The sequence below is a fragment of the Muntiacus reevesi genome, chromosome 12, assembly GCF_963930625.1.
Source record: "Muntiacus reevesi chromosome 12, mMunRee1.1, whole genome shotgun sequence".
NCBI classification, from domain to species: domain Eukaryota; kingdom Metazoa; phylum Chordata; class Mammalia; order Artiodactyla; family Cervidae; genus Muntiacus; species Muntiacus reevesi.
Genome location: NC_089260.1, coordinates 15,661,232 through 15,678,869, shown reverse-complemented (window position 1 = coordinate 15,678,869; position 17,638 = coordinate 15,661,232). Strand labels below are relative to the sequence as shown.

General features: G+C 52.4%; 1 protein-coding gene across 3 annotated transcripts; it reads right to left on the bottom strand.

Annotated features, from left to right (window-relative positions):
• Positions 1-260: 260 nt before the first annotated feature.
• OSR2 (odd-skipped related transciption factor 2) lies at positions 261-8,148 on the bottom strand. 3 transcript variants are annotated; one of them, XM_065903349.1, is made up of 4 exons: positions 7,778-8,148; positions 3,010-3,786; positions 1,836-1,935; positions 261-1,076 (listed from the first exon to the last, which is right to left on the bottom strand). In XM_065903349.1, exons 2-4 carry the CDS (start codon positions 3,663-3,665, stop codon positions 894-896), a joined length of 939 nt encoding a protein of 312 aa, XP_065759421.1. In that variant the 5' UTR covers positions 3,666-3,786; positions 7,778-8,148; the 3' UTR covers positions 261-893. The 3 variants fall into 3 exon arrangements, with proteins under 3 accessions (XP_065759421.1, XP_065759423.1, XP_065759422.1); XM_065903351.1 differs by having other exon boundaries at positions 261-994; XM_065903350.1 differs by lacking the exon at positions 7,778-8,148 and adding an exon at positions 4,442-4,529.
• Positions 8,149-17,638: the final 9,490 nt, after the last annotated feature.

Below are 17,638 nucleotides of genomic sequence, written 5' to 3'. Positions count from 1 at the left end.
AATCAGAGTGTTCAAAGTCTAATGGTAAGAGAAGTTGCCCATCATAAACTATGACAATAGGTCAAGGACTTCTAAAAGTGAAGTGGTGAGAAACTCCCTTCTTTTTCCTTATGCTTCTTCCCAACTTGTGCTTTCAAGTGGGTTCAGTCATTGGAGTTGCTGGTTATTAACAGTGATAATAATACTGCTTTTACCTAAAGGAATAAATACACAAGGAATCAGAATAAACAAAAAGGGAGAAAAACCTCAGAGGTATCAATTTTAATATCCTTGAAAGCCAGAATGACAGCGCAGTTGACCAGTTCCAAAATGCCACAGCACTAAAAGGGAAGAGATGAAGGTTCCGTAAGAGAATTGTGAGAAGTCTTATTTTAAAAAAACCTCGGAATAAAGAATGCCCTTCAATAGGGAATATTTCAGAGACACACCACGCCTCCAGAATCCAGAGGAAAAACAGAAGTCAAATAGCAAGACGCTTTTGCAGGAGTGTTGAAACGAACAAGAAAACATTTTATTTTGAAAATACAGTCTTTAAAGATAAATTTGGCTTCCATTTCCCATACCTAGGTGCATCCAACAAGGTACAAAACCAGACGAAACAAAACAACAAAACAGAGACCCTCGACATTATGTACAGAGCTCTAAAATGAGCTGTGAATATCTACAAGAAACTAGCATATGCGCTTTGTGAAAGGATGTACTTGTGTGGCTTTCTACAGTTCTCAGTCCTGGGGAAAGAGAGTTAACCCCCTGAAGCTGCAGGTGCGGCTGCAGCCGGGGAAGAGCTGGGGTCAGTGAAGGGTTGGGGGCGCCCCACCCCCACGGGTGGGAGGCTGGAGAGGTGTCTGGGGAGGGGGGCTGGCGGCGGCGGCCCGGACAGATCCGGGGCTTCTCTAGAAGTCCTGCCGCGGGGTGTGAGTCAGGCTGTGCCGCCGCAGATCACAGTTTCGCCTGAACACTTTGCCGCACTGCTCGCAGCTGTAGGGCTTGATGTCTGTATGGGTGAGAAGGTGAGTTTTCAGATTACTTCTCTGATTAAAGGTTCTTCCACATGTGGGACATTTGTGTGGAGATTCCTGTTCAGATGTGAAGCAAGCAAAGGATTAATCCTTCACACCACCACGGCACCCTTCTCAACAGACTCTGTCTTATCGGCATCACAAGCGTTAACAGAACACGCGCACGACAACAAAGAGGGGACTTGCAGCAACAAAGCTGCGCTCCTAATCCTCCAATTGCGAAAACACAGGCAGGGGCACACACAGGGGCCTGATCACCCTGATAACCGCCGGTGGCCACTGCTGTGGGCTTTGCGATTTCCAGCTCTTTACATTTCATCACCATGTCATAGGCAGGAAAGGGGGGAGGGAAAAACTCTAATCCTCTCTTAAGGAACAACATTCTCCCGGGTAATAAGGCCCCTCTTTGGTGCAAAATTAAACTATTCCTCAATGTTCTGAAAACTACAAATTATGAGGCTCCTGGGAGAGAGAGCGTATGGGATTTCACCATGCCTCCATTATCGAAATTACCTTATTTCCTCCCAAACACGAAAGCTTTAAATGCAGGGCACATCAGGTGAAAAAAGAAATAAAATTCTAAAATTAGGATTCAGAACAATGAGAGTGGCCTCTTCTATAAGAAAAACACATACATGTTTTATGTTAAATAAAATTAATTTCATGTATAAAAAAATCGAGTGTTGCTTTCTCCACCTAGATAGCTGATCTAAATAGAGCCTTTTATGAGAAAGAGCCTGCCATTGAACACCTCTTATAGAGCAAAAATGATAAAACAGAACCAGTCACTGCCTTAAAACAAGAAAACAAACTTACCTGCATATGTAAAGTTTTGTGAACAGCTAGAGTTCTAGACTGACAAAATCCTTTCCCGCACTCCTGACATTTGAAGGGCTTCTCTTTGGAATGGATATACCTGAAAATCAACATAAGGTCTCATTGAAATGGCTTTACCACCACGGTGAGAAGTTTTTTTGACAATTGCTTTAAATGAAGTGGTGAGGGGGAAAAAAAGAAAAAGGATTTCCATTATTTTTGTTTTTACATCCCCCCTCCCCACCTGTGTAATTCTGTTTATGGTTAACCTCAACTAACAGACTCTTCAGAACATTCACCCGACACCGGCTTTATCTACACTTGATCGCCCTCTCTGGTGTATTCTGGAGCTTGAAGCCCTGCCGAATGAGCTCTTTCTGCCCTCTGCGGCTCTCTCTGAGATTTAAACTGGTCAAATCAGGATGTAAGGCAAGGCTGAGTTTAGGGGGACCGATTTTAGCAAACCCCTTGGAAGCCGCGGAGGTTCCCGACAGAAGTCCTACCTTGGGGTAACAACAGCAAGTAGAGTCCAGGGAACAGATACGGTCATCCCCACTCCTGGGAAATTTTTCCCGGAGAAAAACACTGATATTATCGTATTTCTTCAATTGCCTTTGATTAATGCAGAGTTGAGAGTGTGGAGGGGGTGTGGGGAGCAGTTCCTAAATTCTGTAATCTCGAGAACCCCACAAATAAGTTTAAAAGAAAGGTTGCTATGGCAGGCTCTGGGGTGCACCTGGGGGCCAGTCGGGGAAGGGAGGGAACTGAGTGGTGGCCACGGTAGATTAACAGAACCGGTCCTAGGGCAGGCGGTACCTGGACCACCAGAGGAAGGTCTTCCAGGCTCCTGGGCTCTTCCTGCCCCACCTCCTAAGGTCCACCTGGTGGAAACTGGAAAACGGCTCCCGGAACCAAGAGCAACCCAGCATATTTTAACTACCTAAGGATGGGAGGATGGGAGGACCCTCCCTCATCCCAAATGACACTGCAGTAGGGATCCCTGCTGAGGAAAAAGGTAAAGGTTGGGGGTTGGTTACAGCTGGACGGGAAGGGCGTGGGGGGAGTATAGTCTAGTTCTGAGAGGATTTTAGTGACACTTGGAATATCTATCAAAACTCGACATTCTGGATAAATTGTCCTCCCCTCCCCAGGCCACCCTCCTTCCCCACCTTACCTGTGATCCCGCAAGTGATCTTGCCTCCGGAAAGCCTTGTGGCAGATGTCACACGTGTAGGGCCTCTCGTCGGTGTGGGTCCTCTCATGGATGAGCAGGTTGTAGGATTTGGTAAAGTGTCTGCCGCAAAACTTGCAGATAAACTCTTTTTTCGTTTTGGAGGGCAACCTCCCTCGGGAGGGCTTTCTGTCCGGAGTCAATTTACTGAGGCTGGAGATGGGGCTCCCCAAGCCCGGGCTCAGCTTGCTCAGGTCTGCTATCTTAGGGGGATCCTCTTGCGTGGCGGCCACGGCCAAGTTGGCAAAGTCAAAACGGGGTCGGTCCTTGTGCAGGGCCGGGAGGACGTGGGCAATGGCTCCCTGCTTGGGGTGGAAGAGGTGGGTGGTAAAGGGCAGAGCCGGGAAGGGGAAGCGGGCATCCACGAGGCCCTGCGCCGCCGCCATCTCGGTGATGGTGGAGCGGGTGATCTCGTGCACGTTGGGGTACCCCAGAGTCCAGTGGTTCATGTGCATGGTCTGCACGGCGCTGAGGCCGTACAGGCCCTGCAGGTGGTCCACCGCGGCGGGGAAGGTGTTCACGGCCTGCAGGAAGGAGTAATTGGTGAGCTGCAGCGACGGGTGGAGCGGAATGGGCGCCGGCAGGGCCTTGCTCCCCATTTTCCGGGATGTTGCAGGGCGGAGGTAGCCACCCTTTTTTTCCAGGACTCAAGAGGCGGGTGGGCGCGGGGCTCCGGCGAAAACCCAGGACAACGGCACGCGGAGAGAATCCTAAAGATGGCTGGGGGAGAGAAGGGAAAGTCGTGACTATTATCCAAGCCCGCTTGGTCTGTCCCCTGGCGCCGCGTGGGCTTCCACACCTTCCTTCTAAAACCCCCTCCCCACCCACTCCAAGGCCCCCCCAGAAGGAGCGGTGAGGGGACCTTGGCGCGCCTGCCGGGCGAGCTGACACGAAGCTCAAGCTCAGTCCCGAGGGTCAGGGTTTCAGGCGTGGTCCCCGGCGAGAGCGGGTGGCCCGTGGGAAGATCGGATTCCGGGCACGCACGGATTCCAGGAGCAGGAGACCCGGGCCGGGGAGGAAGAAAGGCGGGCGGGGGGCTCCAGGAGGCACCCAGTCCAGCCCACCCACCTCCCACCGGGTGGGGCGAAGCTTGGTCATCCCTGACACCCCGCTGTTCCACCGCCCGCCGGGCCCGGCCAAGCCTCGGTTGCACCGAGCCTCCGAGGTCCCCGGAGACGGTGCGTCGTGGATCGAACCCGGGGTTGAGGGCCCGGCTCAGCCGGAACGGCTCCTACCGCAGCGCCCGAGCCCGCGGCCCTGCCGCCGTTCCTGCGCTTGCCCCGGACCGCGCCGGAGGTGTGGGTGCGCAGCCCGGGGACGCTTTGCGGTCCTGGGCTGCCTGGCCCTCGGAGGGGCCGCCTTGCCCGGTGCTGACCTCAGAGGTTTTCTTTTTCCTTCCTCTGCCTTGGTCCCATTTATCAGCGGTGACGGGCCACAGGAAAGAAAAGTGACACCTCGGGGCCAGTGAGGCCTGGAATCGCCCCCTCCTCCTTCCCAGGGGCCGTCCCCTCCCACCCCCCACCAAGATCCCTTCCAGATGGTTCGGGCTCAGACTGGGGTGGGTGAGGGGGTGGCTGAGGCCGGAGCCCGTTCTCCCAGACCCAGCGCCCAGCTCTCGGGAGTGCCCGAGCGCCTCTCGACCTGGCCCCCGGAGCGGCTCCTACACCCGGGAGGCCCCAGGAAAAGAGGAGACAGGGTTCCCTGGGGAGGAAAAGGCAAGGAGCAGCAGGGGAGCCACTCTGCCAGCCCGACGGAAGCTTGTTTATCGGCCTGCAGTAGAGGGCGACGCTGCTCCTGCCCCTGGGAAGCCCGCCCGGGTCGTCGGCCTTGGGCCTAAGCAGGGCGCACGCGCTTGCCTCTCCCTGCACCCTCAATGGCAACGCGGAGGTCTGGTTTCAGACCCCGTTTCCCGCGGCACCTCACCTGCTTTCAGAGCAGGCCCACCTTCTCCCACCGCCAGCCCCCTTTTTAGCAGCCAGGGGTGCCAGCTCGGTGGCCCGGCCCAGCCTCTGAAGGCGGCTCCCCAGGTGCGGGCGTCACAAGCTAAGCGCTTTCCCTGGAGAGGGGCAGGCTGGCCTGTCTGAGCCATCAACCTTTACGCCGGGCTTTTGAACCCAGCAGGAAGATGAGAGAGTCTGTCCAGACTTCATTGCGCACTAGCCCTTTCTGCGCCTAAATGTCCTTCTCTAGTGTTGGAGAAGAGTTGCCTGTGGCTCTTTCTGAGGACAGGCTTAGGGGGCTGCGCTAATGACACAGCGCTCCGGCCAGGCAGAATCTGGCGGCCTCCGCGAGGGCCCACACCTTCCCTCCTTCCTCCTCTGTTTGAAACGGCTGGGAGACAGCGATTTATTAACGAACCGCTTCTGCCTGGTGGTATGCGGTCTGGGAGTTGAGGTCGGGAGTTAATGAGAGGTGTGTAACAGTCAGGGGGTCTCAGTCAGACCGTTCAACCGAAACTGTAAACCTCCATTAGTAATAAACTTTCCCACCACAAATCACAATTCATTTTTCTTCAGTGGCAACCCTCAAGCCCTCTCCTAGAGAGGTAGGGGGGCGGAAATCGATTCTACTAACATCTCTGGTAATCTATCTGATTGTTTTCCTCTTCCATTAAAAATAATAAGTTACACTATTTCCTTCCTTTTGCATAAGGAGGATTTTCTAGAGATTCAAAATATTATTTTCCCCCTAGTATTAAAAAGTGGCCTCCCCACATAGAGAGGAAACCCGAATTATTATTTGGGTGTATTCCCAGACTGGATTTCTTAGAAATAAATACAGGAGGCAAAGTGCAATTCCCACCACATTCTCCTTGTAAGTATGTGCATGTGTGTGGGGTGTGTTGTCGACGGAAGGAATAGCATGACTTGTGTGTTTGATTCCAAATGCATAAAGTGAACTCTGCCGTAAAGGTTACATGTTAAATCTGCCAGCAGAAACTTGAGAGCCATCTTCCTTCCCTTTTCACTGAATGGTTTATAACCCAAATTATTGCCTCTGTTATAATTCAGCTTCATGGTGGCACAAAAGTGCTGTTTCATAGTATGTGTTTGTTTTGACTTGCAGGACAAATAGTTTCCTCATAGAAGATGACAAGCAAGTCCTTCACAAACAGAATCACCCTAAATATTCATTAAACTTTTTCCCCATAAGTAATTAAGGAGTTTAGGTTTTCACTCTCCTGCTGAGTAGTTGGAAATAAATATCAAAAGATACTTTAAGTCAATGCAGAGATCTAAAGTACTTTCGTTTTTGTCTAGAGCTGAGCATGGAGTTCTCACACTCAGTTTCAGGCAATAACAGTCATCATCTGCTGTCACTTCTTCACCACCCCGTTCCAGAACATTGGTTACTTTTAATTTTGCAAGGAAAGAAACTTAAACCAACGAAAAGACATAAATATTACGGTGGAATTGAAGCTTGTTTTCTTTCATCAGTCTTCTTCACAAGAATTTCCAGACATGTACAGAAGTTTTGTAAAATTTAGCTCACTGGCTGTCAACAAGTAAGAGGTGTACATACTAATTTCAGTGCAGTGAAGCATTCAAAACATTGGAGGGAGAAAAAATGGTAATTTGATAAGGAGTCTCGCTCTTTGGTAATATGTTATTTCACTGAATTATCTAAAAATAATATACAGTCAGGGGTCATCTGCTAAAACCTGTGGGTTGGTGTCTGAGAGAAATGACTGATGGCTCCATAGGCTCGCTGAATTTCAGCCCAAGCCACAATAAATTTTACGTTAATCAGTGAGCTATACTCCAAGTAGATTTACGAGATCATTTTTTTTTAAAACAGAAAATAAAAATGGGCAGACTAGGTCAGGTGAACAGAGAGAAACCACCGCGAAGTTCCTGCCCCTTCGCTGCGCCTCTGCCTTCCCAAGGAGTTAATTAAATTAAGATGCCTTCCGCATAATCTGGGTTCTGTTTCTCTCTGCTCCCTCGCTCCCCCTGCATGAGTAATTTTCTTGTTCTGCTCGGGACTGCAGTTTGTTTAGCAGAGAAAGTAGCTGTCTGCACCGTTTCGCTCCGGGAAACTCCAGTCCTCTTTTGTTCCCCTGCTAACAGGTAGGCAGACAGAGTCAGCGCACCCTCCACAAACACCTTTTTCTCCCTCCTCACTCTACAGACGCAACACCGTTCTCCGTTGCTATTTCTCGAGAATCCCAGCGTTTAAACCCCAGGGGGATTTGCCTTTTGCCCTCCTCCGCCAGAACTGGAGGGTGGGAAGAAAATCAAAAGGCCGGCACAAGGTTGGAGAATTATCTAGGACTGAACTATTAGGTTCCTCCTGAAACGCTCTGGCTCGGCACGCACCGTGTGTCTCGGCCCGTCCGCGCTGCCGCGGCTGCCCCCTGCTCTGGAATACTACGTCAGGATACGGGCAAAAAAAGAGGGGGGTGTTGTGGGGTTTTATCTCAACGTGTGTAGATCAGCTTTTAGAAGAAGCTTTGCGGAGGGCTTCGATTCAGTGTTGCAAAACAAAACTAAAAACAGTACGCGAAAGCGCGTGTTGTTGTGTGTTATCTGGGAGTGGCGAGCCTGGGATCCCATAAAGTGAAAACTACAATGCCCAGGGAATGCATCCATGTGATTTCTTTTACCCGAGTCCGGAACTTGTGGCACGCCGGACCGAGACTCGGAGCGCCCCGGCTGCAGCCTGGTTTCCTTAGGGCGGCTGCAGCCCCCTTCCCAGAGTGGACACTCACCTCCAGCAAAAAGGTCCGCCTGGGCAGCGCCGCTCAGACCTGGTCCAGGCAGTGAGGCGCACAGCTTGGAAAGGTCATTGGTTGCACTCCGGCCAAACTTTTTCCGCGCGGAGTCCCGGGAGCCGCGGACATGATCTGGAGGACGACGGGCAGCCAAACCGAGAGCGGATCCTCGCCTTCGTCTGTGGACGTAGAATGTGCAAGGACCCGGGGGTGGTAGAAGCCCGCGCTCAGCGCTCGCCCGAAACCTCGCGCCCCCGCGAACCTCTCGCCGCCGACTCCGGGTAAGGTCGGAGCCTGCAGCCTCGCAGGGCCATCACCCTCCAGCAGCAGCGAGCGCGCCGAGCTCTGTCCCCGCCCGCGTCCCTCCCCAGGCTGCTCGCGGCCGGCAGACTCCGGCTTTAGTAGCAGCCCCGCCTCCCCTTCGGGCGGGCGTCCCGCCGCCGCGCGGGGCCCCCTGCGCCCAGGCTCCGCCTCCGCGCCCGGCGCCCGCTAATGGTCCACTCTGTTTACTTGTGTTTGGATAGCAACTGAGTCTTAAAGGCACAGGTTTGCTAGAGGTTTCCCTGTTACAGAGGCAGAGCCAAGGCGACGCGGTTCAAAACTCACACACAAACACAACGCCCGGCCCCTTCCTTCTCGGTGCCACTTTTCCTTATAATGTTAGAAGCTGCACAATTGGCTTTCTGCCTTCCGAAGACCCCCGCCGAGAAACCCAAAGGGCATTTTTGTAGCTCTACTTGGCGCGCTCGCAGCGTTAATTTCCACATCTTAACACGTTTAACATAACTACCTTCTTCATAGGTAAAATCAGTCACTTTTAGATTGTATTCTCCAGACTATATCACCCTTCCCCCAATTTTAATACAGTTTTGCACATACTTATGGTCAATTATGACTGTATGGTTAGTCTGCTTTCGCCTGCTGTTTTCAAAACGAAGTTTGTTTATAGAGGTGACAATTGACCAATTTCGTAATTACTTTGAAGACATATGTGGAATATCCCAGGAGAAATTTCTTCCGAAATTTAAGCTTTAATCAGCCAGTGTACCTTTCATAAGAAGTTAACCAACTTGGTTAAAGGGGTGGGCATCTGCAACCCATTGGCAAACAATAAAGAATCCATCTGAAGTGGGTGAAGACCAGTCATTTAAAATATTTAGGAAAATACAGTTCCAGCGTCTCAAACACGTACATCTTCACTCCCGGGGGGCGGGGGGGGGGGAGAGTTCATTGTTCAGTCGCCAGGAAGCTTAATCGAATTTGAAGTGTAGTGATACATTTTCAGGTTCTTCTAAAGATTTGGTCTTGTGTGAGTGTAATTGCAGAACGCACTTCAGCTACTCTGGAAGTAGGGTGACCGAGTGACAGAAAGGGGATGACATACTCTCAATTTAAACAGCCTCTTTCCAGATGAGATCTGCTGAGCAACACTGAGCGAAACGCCCTTCGTCCCAGACGAGTTCGCCAGAGGCGATTTACATCAGCCCCCTGCAAGTCGGCGCTTTGAGGGGCACAGATCTGCAAGCCAGGAGGCAGTACAATTCAAAGGTGTTCCGCCAAAATATGGTTTTGAATGTGCCGCCCCAAATAATCTCAATTGCGCGGGGAAGTGGACACGTATAAGCAGAAGACTAAAAACTGTCAAAAGGTCAAACAGTGATTGGGGAGCCAGGCAGAAGCTACGGGTTATTATTTTATTTGGATATAAAACTCTTCCATTTTATTTATGCAGAGGTGGGTAGATTTTTTCGTTCCTTTGGTAAAACATAATTCAGAAATAGCAGATTTTTTTTTTCTTTCCAATTTCAAATTTGCAAAGGTTTCAAAGCGAGCTTGGAATGAAGAGTGTTTAATATCCTTCAACATTTAACTGCTTCAAAGTAGACTTGACCAACAGCGTGGAAGTACGGAATGCCTGAGTTTAGTACTTAAAAAAAGAGAGAGAAAAGAAAAACACGTTTTCCCTAGCGGATTCTATAGGGGTGCTTTCATTTTAGCGCTCAGTCCTGAGCCCCAGCTACCGGGGTGCCTGCGGTCCCCTCTCTCTAACCGCTTCATTCCTTCCGCAGCTTTTCTCAATTTGGAAGATTTGGAGGGAACTTTCTCTTCTTTCAGACCCCCAGGACACAACTCCCGGGGTGGTGACCTGAAGAGTGTTCCTACGCTTCATATTTCCTTTTTTGCAAGTGGAGGCCAATCCCCAGGGGTGGGCTTCACACCTTCCCACCGTGTGTGTGTGTGTGTGTGTGTGTGTGTGTGTGGGTGGGTGCGTGTGTATGTGTAAACTCCCCAGGGGTGGGCTTCACACCTTCCCACCGTGTGTGTGTGTGTGTGTGTGTGTGTGTGTGTGTGTGTGGGTGCGTGTGTATGTGTAAACTCCCCAGGGGTGGGCTTCACACCTTCCCACCGTGTGTGTGTGTGTGTGTGTGTGTGTGTGTGTGTGTGTGTGAGTGTGTGTGCGCCGCACCGCCTGCTCTTCCCGGGAGGTAAACAGAATTTCCAACCAGAGCGGCTCCCTCTTTCCGCAAACCTCTTGAGCCCGGGTTTTTCCACAACCGTGTATACCTCACCCACCGCAGGCTCCGCAGTGCCACAGTGGGGTCTGGGCCACGCCGGCCAGAGCCCTGCGGTGGCTGGAAAGGTAGGGAAGCGTCGGCGAGCTTGGGTAGAAGCCTCGTGGCGGGGCGGCGCGTCTGCAGCCTGCAGGCCCGGCCATCGCCGCGCGCAGGTGCGCGCCCCACGCGGAGAACCCCTGGAGGCGGCTCGCGGGGGTCGCCTCGGGCCACCTCTGCGGCCACCCAGGGCCGGGCCCTGCAAGTGCTCCACGCCCTGCCCCGGGGCAAAGCCCCCTGACCCCGCCGGCGTCGAGAGCGCACGGTCAGTGGAGGCCCACCCAGGAGCAGCCTCCTCGGCGGGACTCCCCGGGCGACCCCGCCTGGCAAGGAAGACGGGCCCCGCGGCGAGTTGGCGGTGGGCTGGGGGCTCCGGGGGTGCGCGCCCGGGGGCTGAGTCCCGGCTCCGCCTTCGCCCTCCCGGAGTTGAGCTGCGGTTCCCTCCGACGTTTCCGCCGACTGATCGTCTGCTGTCCTCGCGTCTCTTGGGCTTTCGACACCAACCAAGGACGCTTCCAGGGAAACGGCTAACAGACTGACAAGGGGAAAGCGAACACTTGCAGCCCAAACCCGAGCCTCCCCGGGCGCAGGCTGGGGAGAGGACGGCTGCGGCCAAGTGGGAGGAGGAGGGGGTTCGCCAGCGGTAGGCCAACCTCACCCTACCCGCCCCACCGGCCCACCCAGGAGGCTCCGCCAGTTAAACCCCGCGAACAGGTGTCAGACACACTTCCCTGAGGTCGACGCTGAGCCTCTCCCTCTGACCCGCGCGCTGCGGACATCCTAAAAAAAGACTTTGGCCCTAGATGTCACAAATTATGGACACCCCCGTGTTTTCCTAGGGATCCCAGGTGCCATGATCTTCGAGGACTGGGGACTCGCCTCCCCTCTCTCTCTCCCGCCTTCCCTGCCTCTCCAGAGCCGGGTGGTGGTGTTGGGGAAAGGGGGGCACCTTTTGCACTTGAACTTCCCGCACTGTTTGCCGCTTTTCGCCAGGAGTCTGGAGTCTCCATCAAGCCCGGCTCTTCTCTGGGAGCGTGCCCTCCAGCCCCAGGGTCGTGAGGAAAGCTAGAGGACGGTCGCGGGCACTAGGTTCAGGAACTGAGGGTTGTGAAGGCGGGAAGACTTGAGAGTTTGCTCTTGTAAAAAGGAGATTTCGCGAGCGCGCTCTACAAAGGGTCCAAGGTTGGGAGAGCTCGGCCGCGGGCGGGAGCTCGGCGGGAAGAGCCGCAGCGCCCCCTGGAGGCGCGGGCCGAGCACGACGCGGCGCGGGCGCAGGGGGCGGTCACCCGGGCGGGCCGGCTCAGGGGGTGAATGCCTGGCGGCCGGCGGTCTTGCCCGCCTCTGGGCTCCTTTCACCCGGTCCTGGGCCCTTGGCTGCGGGGATGGGGAGGGGAGAGTCGTGTGCGCGGCACGGGCGCTGCGGAGAGGGCCTGGCCTGTTGTCAGGGCCGGAGAGCCGCTCTACCCTCATCGCTGGGCCTTTCTGAGCACCCCCGCCCAGTGGCCTCGCACAGACTGCCCTCCTGGCCGGTTGTCCCTAGACGGACTCTTGTCGCTGCCCAGGGCGACTCTGACCTCCCCAGGGGAGGGGAAAGACACCCTCCCCTCGCTCGGGGAGTTGGCGGCGGCCGGGTGATCAGCTTAGATGCTAGCAGATTCCCAGGCCGCGGACGTGGTCCAGGGGGAGAGGCAAGAGAGATTGCCCAGAACTGCATTTGGAAAGGCTCCCCACTCCCCGCGACGTACCCCTCATCTCACCCAGCTTTTGAAGCCCTAACGGGAATCGATTCCTGGGCCGGCTGTACTCTCCCTAAGCCCGAGAGCTGAACGATGCGCGTAGCCAGGCGTACGAATCGCGCGGGAGCCTTTACGGGCCTTGGGGGCCTGAGGACCACCAGCCACCTCCAGCCGTCCCAGCCCCGACCCACCCGGCCACCTCGGGAATCTGGCCGGGCGGGACAGCCTCAGGCGCCCGAGAAAGGCCGAACCTCAAGGGCTCTTCCCGGGGTGGGATTCGGGGGCCGGAGGGCGCTGGTGCCCACGCTCCTCGCTCAGCTGCGCTCCAACTGAGGCCTCAGGGGGCGCCCTTCCAGCCCACCAGCTGGCGCCTCACCGAGTCGCCGGGAAAGCGGAGCTACGCGGAACACCGGCTGGGAGGTTTAGCTCCGTGGCCACGCCGGGGTTGGGCAGACCCTCCCGCCAGCCCGGGGTCCGTCCGAGTTTGGTTTCTCCGGTGGGAGGTGGTCGGGCGGCGCCGTAGCCCGGCCAACTCGAGGCCGCCCGGCGATCCGCCCACCCCTCGCGAGCGAGAGCGCGGCCCTGCGCTGTTTCCCACCGCCCGGAGTCCCGGGAGGTCCCGGCCCGGTCCCCAGGCACGTGCTGGGCGCGGGTTCCCGGGGCGTGCGGTGGTACCACGCACTTTTGCCTTCAGCGCTGCAGGGGCGTGCGGTGGTACCACGCACTTTTGCCTTCAGCGCTGCAGGGAAGCGGGCCTCCCACGATTCGCCTCGCCGGAGACAGCCAGATGACTCCCTAGAAGGCTGTGTCCAAGGGCAGCTTCCAGTTCAAGCTGCTCTTTTAACGAAGCCTATTGGTGTCGGTGACTCGGAGACCCGGCTTACAGGAGATTTACGCAGCCGAGGGAGGAAAAGATCCGGGCGCCTCCCCAGGAGGGAGATGTGCCCCTTCTGGGCCAAGTAGGCTTGGCCCAGCCCTCGCGCTGAGCGAGATCATCCTCAGAAAAGACGAGGACTCAGTCTGCAAGTCTATTTTTATTAGGTTTTCGCTTAAACACACACACACAAACGACTACTTGCGAATCCTTAACCGTTGGGAACATTCTAACGAAAATTTTGATTTCCAAATGCGCTCCCTCTCCTTAACGCGGCAGTGAGCTGGCCAGAGCTGAGCGGTTCTGCTGTTGTCTGCGGTCAGTTTTTAACATGCCGGGCCTGGGATTGCCTTGGAGTTTACATTTCTAGCTGCAGAGGTCGTTTCTCTGGGACTCTGGGATCGGTCCAGGGTTACCGTCGTAAGGTGTGGTCCAGCAGCATCAGCCACCTCCGGCACTGGTTAGAAAAGCAGATTTTCTGGACCTGACAGTCTAGGAGCCGGCAGGGTGATCTGCGTTTGAACAAGCTCTCCAGGTGATGCTGATGCACGCTGAAGTTTAAGAATCCCTGACCTAGATGGAATTCACTTTTGGGGGCCATGGCCTACCTGCGCGATTAATCTTTTAGGCGCTCTCTCTGTGTCCCTGATTTCCTCCCTCCTTCTTTCTTTTCTCCTTCCTTTCCTTCCTCTCCACGGAATGCCTACCTAGTCTGGCTTAGGACAACTACTTCATTCCTTCCTTCATTCATTCCCTCACTCATTCGTCTGACTTTTTCAGAGGCCCCTCCCAAGTGCTCGGAGATTTGTAGAGGATCCCCAGGTAAACTAGGCGCGGACCTCTCCTTTCAGGTACTCGGGTTGCCTGCAGAACAGCAAGGGAGGGAAAGCCCTACGGATTAGAATCAGTCTCTCAGTGGTGTCCGACTCTTTCCCACCTCGTGGACTGTAGCCCGCCTGGCTCCTCTGTCCATGGGATTCTCTAGGCAAGAATACTGGAGTGGGTTGCCATTTCCTCCTCTAGGGAATCTTCCCCGCCCAGGAATGGAACCGCATTGGCAGGCAGATTCTTTAGATTTGATGTGACTTCCAGAAATAGCCCTATTAGGGACTGAACAGGAGCAATGCACCCTGTTTTAAAGTTTCTGACTCCCTTCTTCATCCAGGTTGAGGTTAATTTTTTTCTGGTTTTCATCACATACTAGGGATTCTGTGTCTGCTGCATACACTTCTACACACCCCTTGACATATGCTGCCTGCGTCTTACCTGCCTTCTGCACTGGGGCAGAGTGCTTGGCACCTGGGCTGTGGCAGTGTCACAGTCGCTGGGTGGAACTTGATTGGACCGAGCTCAAAGTCTCTGAGCCCTTGGATTTTCCTGAGGCCGTGCAAGGAGATCTTGGTACTGAAACCGACACACACTGGCTCACAGACCTTGGGCCCTAGCTCCCATCTTGCGTCCAGCTGTCCTGAACTGACCAGTTTCCAACCGGGGTGGGGCGGGGGGAGGCGGGAGGGGGGCAGTACCCAGATATTAACATCGTGATCCTCAACCTGCAGATTTCTCACCTTAGGACTGCATCAAATCTCCTTACCTGTCACTTGGTAGTACAAAATTTTGTTGTTCCCCCTCACAGAATTTCTGTAATTCCAAATGAAACTCTCACGTTCTGGTTTTCTTATACCAAATCAATCTCCCTTACCCTTTCACTTTGCCCCTTCTCTCCAGGACCTTGACTTGAACTTCTGTCCTCAGTCAGGCAAAGAGCCGCTTCCCCTGGACCCTTTGCTACCCACTGAGATTTTATCATTGTTAGGCAGTAAGAACAGTGGAAGGCACTTTGCCCCTTAGTCAGTGGCCAGTTGCTTAAATATCTGGAAGCCTCTTGTCTCTTTTCAGTCAGAAAAAAAGTTTGATTTGAGTGTGCCTGTACAGGAAAGCTACTGAAAATGCACGCAAACAAAAATGAATTTTCATATTGCCCTAGTCGTAAATTGTCTAAAAGTGCTCAGCTTCACTTTGACAAAGAGTTGCTATTTTAGTATGACATTTTCTTATGGTGATTTTCAAAATATAAAACGTATAATGGTCAGGAACATGATAATCTCTTTACAACCTGTGATCATATTTCTTAACAGGATTTTGCTTTCCAGTGCAGATGGTCTGACATAGTAACATTCAAAGCAGCCAGCACTTAGGAAATGCCAAGGCCAGCATCTGAATGCAGATACAAGTTTTAACAAAGGAAAATGTATATCCCTGTAGCTGTTTGCCTGTGAATATTCCCCAGAAGATTAATACACTATTCTTGAATCTATGCCAAGTCATCAAACTCTCTGAAAAGCCTGGGAGGTGCCAACTCATAAGGCACATAGAATTCCTTGTCACCAAATATATTTGAGTGTCTACTGCATACCAGGTACAAAACAATTGTGTTATTGTTTGAGACCCTGAGCTTTCATCCTGACTTGGGGTGAGGGCAAGGGAAAGGAAGGTGGAACTTTAAGGTTGCTTTCCTCTGGTTTTGTTAAATTGTTAAAGTATTTGTACTTAATAGTGATCTTTAAAACATTTATTGAACTTTCTCTTACATTTTTAGGTCACTTTTACAAGTCAAGGAGAGAAAGTCAGTGTTTGAGCCAACTCATTTATTGGAAAACGAATGCCAGCACAGGCTTAACTTCTGGCTTTCCAACTGGAAGACCTTAGTATCACGACAACATTTTACAATAATGTTATTTCCACCATGCCAGGTGATAATTTAGCTGTAGATTCTTTATGATTGGTGACCATAGCTCACTCAAGCTTGTTTTCACCTCCTGACTCTGTAAGGAGCCACAGAAAAGAAAAACACCCGTCTTCCTCTGGCACTCTTGCTGGAAGGAGGGGGAAGAGAAGTGGCAGACAGTTAGGTTGGCCCCATGCTCACTGTTCCTCAGCAGAGCTTGGAGCAGAAGCAGCTCAGATCCAGTAGGCTTTGGGGAATCCAGGTCTTACAAGAAATGATGCGCTCTTTTACCTTTGCCTCTGAGCACAAAACACAGATAGTGTCAATGTATATGGAGACAAGCATATCCTTCTACCCTCGCTCCATGCACAGTGTCGCGGTACCTGGTCACACGGCATGTCAGCCACATGCTCCGTTTTATGGTGCTTAACACTTTTCCCACATTCTCTTCCTCTGCACCACCCCCAACCCCAGCCAGCCTCCCCCCCACCTCCCCCCCCGCCCCCCCAGGCCCATGCCTGGCAAGTGGGCCAGCCTCCAGGAATCAGGCTGGGTGGATGCTATGATGTCAGGACAGCAGGCAGCAGCGTTTCTAACGTGTTAGACCACGGTTGCCTTTTCCTTTCCCTGGAAAAGTACACACAGTGCAAGTCGTCTCCCAGGCTGAGGCACTCGTCCAAATGCCCTACGTGGTGGGCCCACCCAGGCCCAGGAGAGCGTGGAGGGGAACACGAGTGTGTCATACGGGTGTGTTCACCAGTCCTGCTCCCCTCTGTCTCATCCTTGACCACATTCTCTTGACAGGCCATATGGCCTGGGAGTGACCTGGAATATATTAAAAACGTTGGCTTTTAGAACCCTTGCAGAACAAGGCAGCGATGGCAAAGTGAGATTTTATACTTGTTAATTCATTTAGCATGTATTTATTGAGAATGTTTAGCATGGCTGGCCCTGTGTTAGCGCTGGGGATACAACAATGTATAAGGAGCTATGGTCTAGTGGAGAGACAAACAAGTCAATAAACAATTATGATATAGAATAAATTAGAAAGCCTGGATCCAAAGGTACCAGTTAATAGTTTATTATCTTGTGCAAGTCCTGCCACTGATTGGAGCCTCAGTTCTGAATCTGCAAATTAAGAATATTCTGAGGCTTAAATGATATGAAGTCATATTAATGCAAAGTTATGACTTTTTTCTTACCCATTAACATAAACTGACCTCTTCAACACAAAATTATTCTTGTCACCCCTCCAAGAATTTGGAAAGAAAACTGAAGAGAAGAAATTTAACCGGGTGTCTGGTATCTAGTGGTCAATTGTATATGAATTAAGACATTGCAACAAGTATTTCTAGAGAAAAAGTCATCTGCCTTGACAGTAAGACTTTTATCAAGGGTTATTTTTACTGTTGATACTAAAAAACAGGAATACTGTACTGTGTATTACATTTTTTGGTATTTTGTTATATTTTCTGCAATTAGAGAATTCATAATTCGTGGAGTAGATCTATGATGAATAGATTTTTTTTTAGGCTTCAAAGCTATTATTTTGGATGTTACTCATTAGTGAAACAATGATACAATTAATTTTGAGATGTCATTGACATTTCCTGAGGTCTTACGGGGCAAGAAATTATATCAGAATACAGTTGAGCTGTGAGTTTCGGGAAATACAAAATAAAGAGAGCTTAAGCCACAAAGAAGTTATCTTATCTGTCACATAAACAGAGGCAAGTCAGAGTCAATGTGGTGTCTAGCTCTTCAAGAAATGACTTTTGGGATTTCCCTGGTGGTCCAGTGATTAATAATCCACCTTGCCACGTAGGGGTTGCCGGTTTGACTCCTGGCCCACTTACTCCTACTTGTGGCTACTGTGGTGACTTTCTGCTCATACGGGGGAGGTGAGAA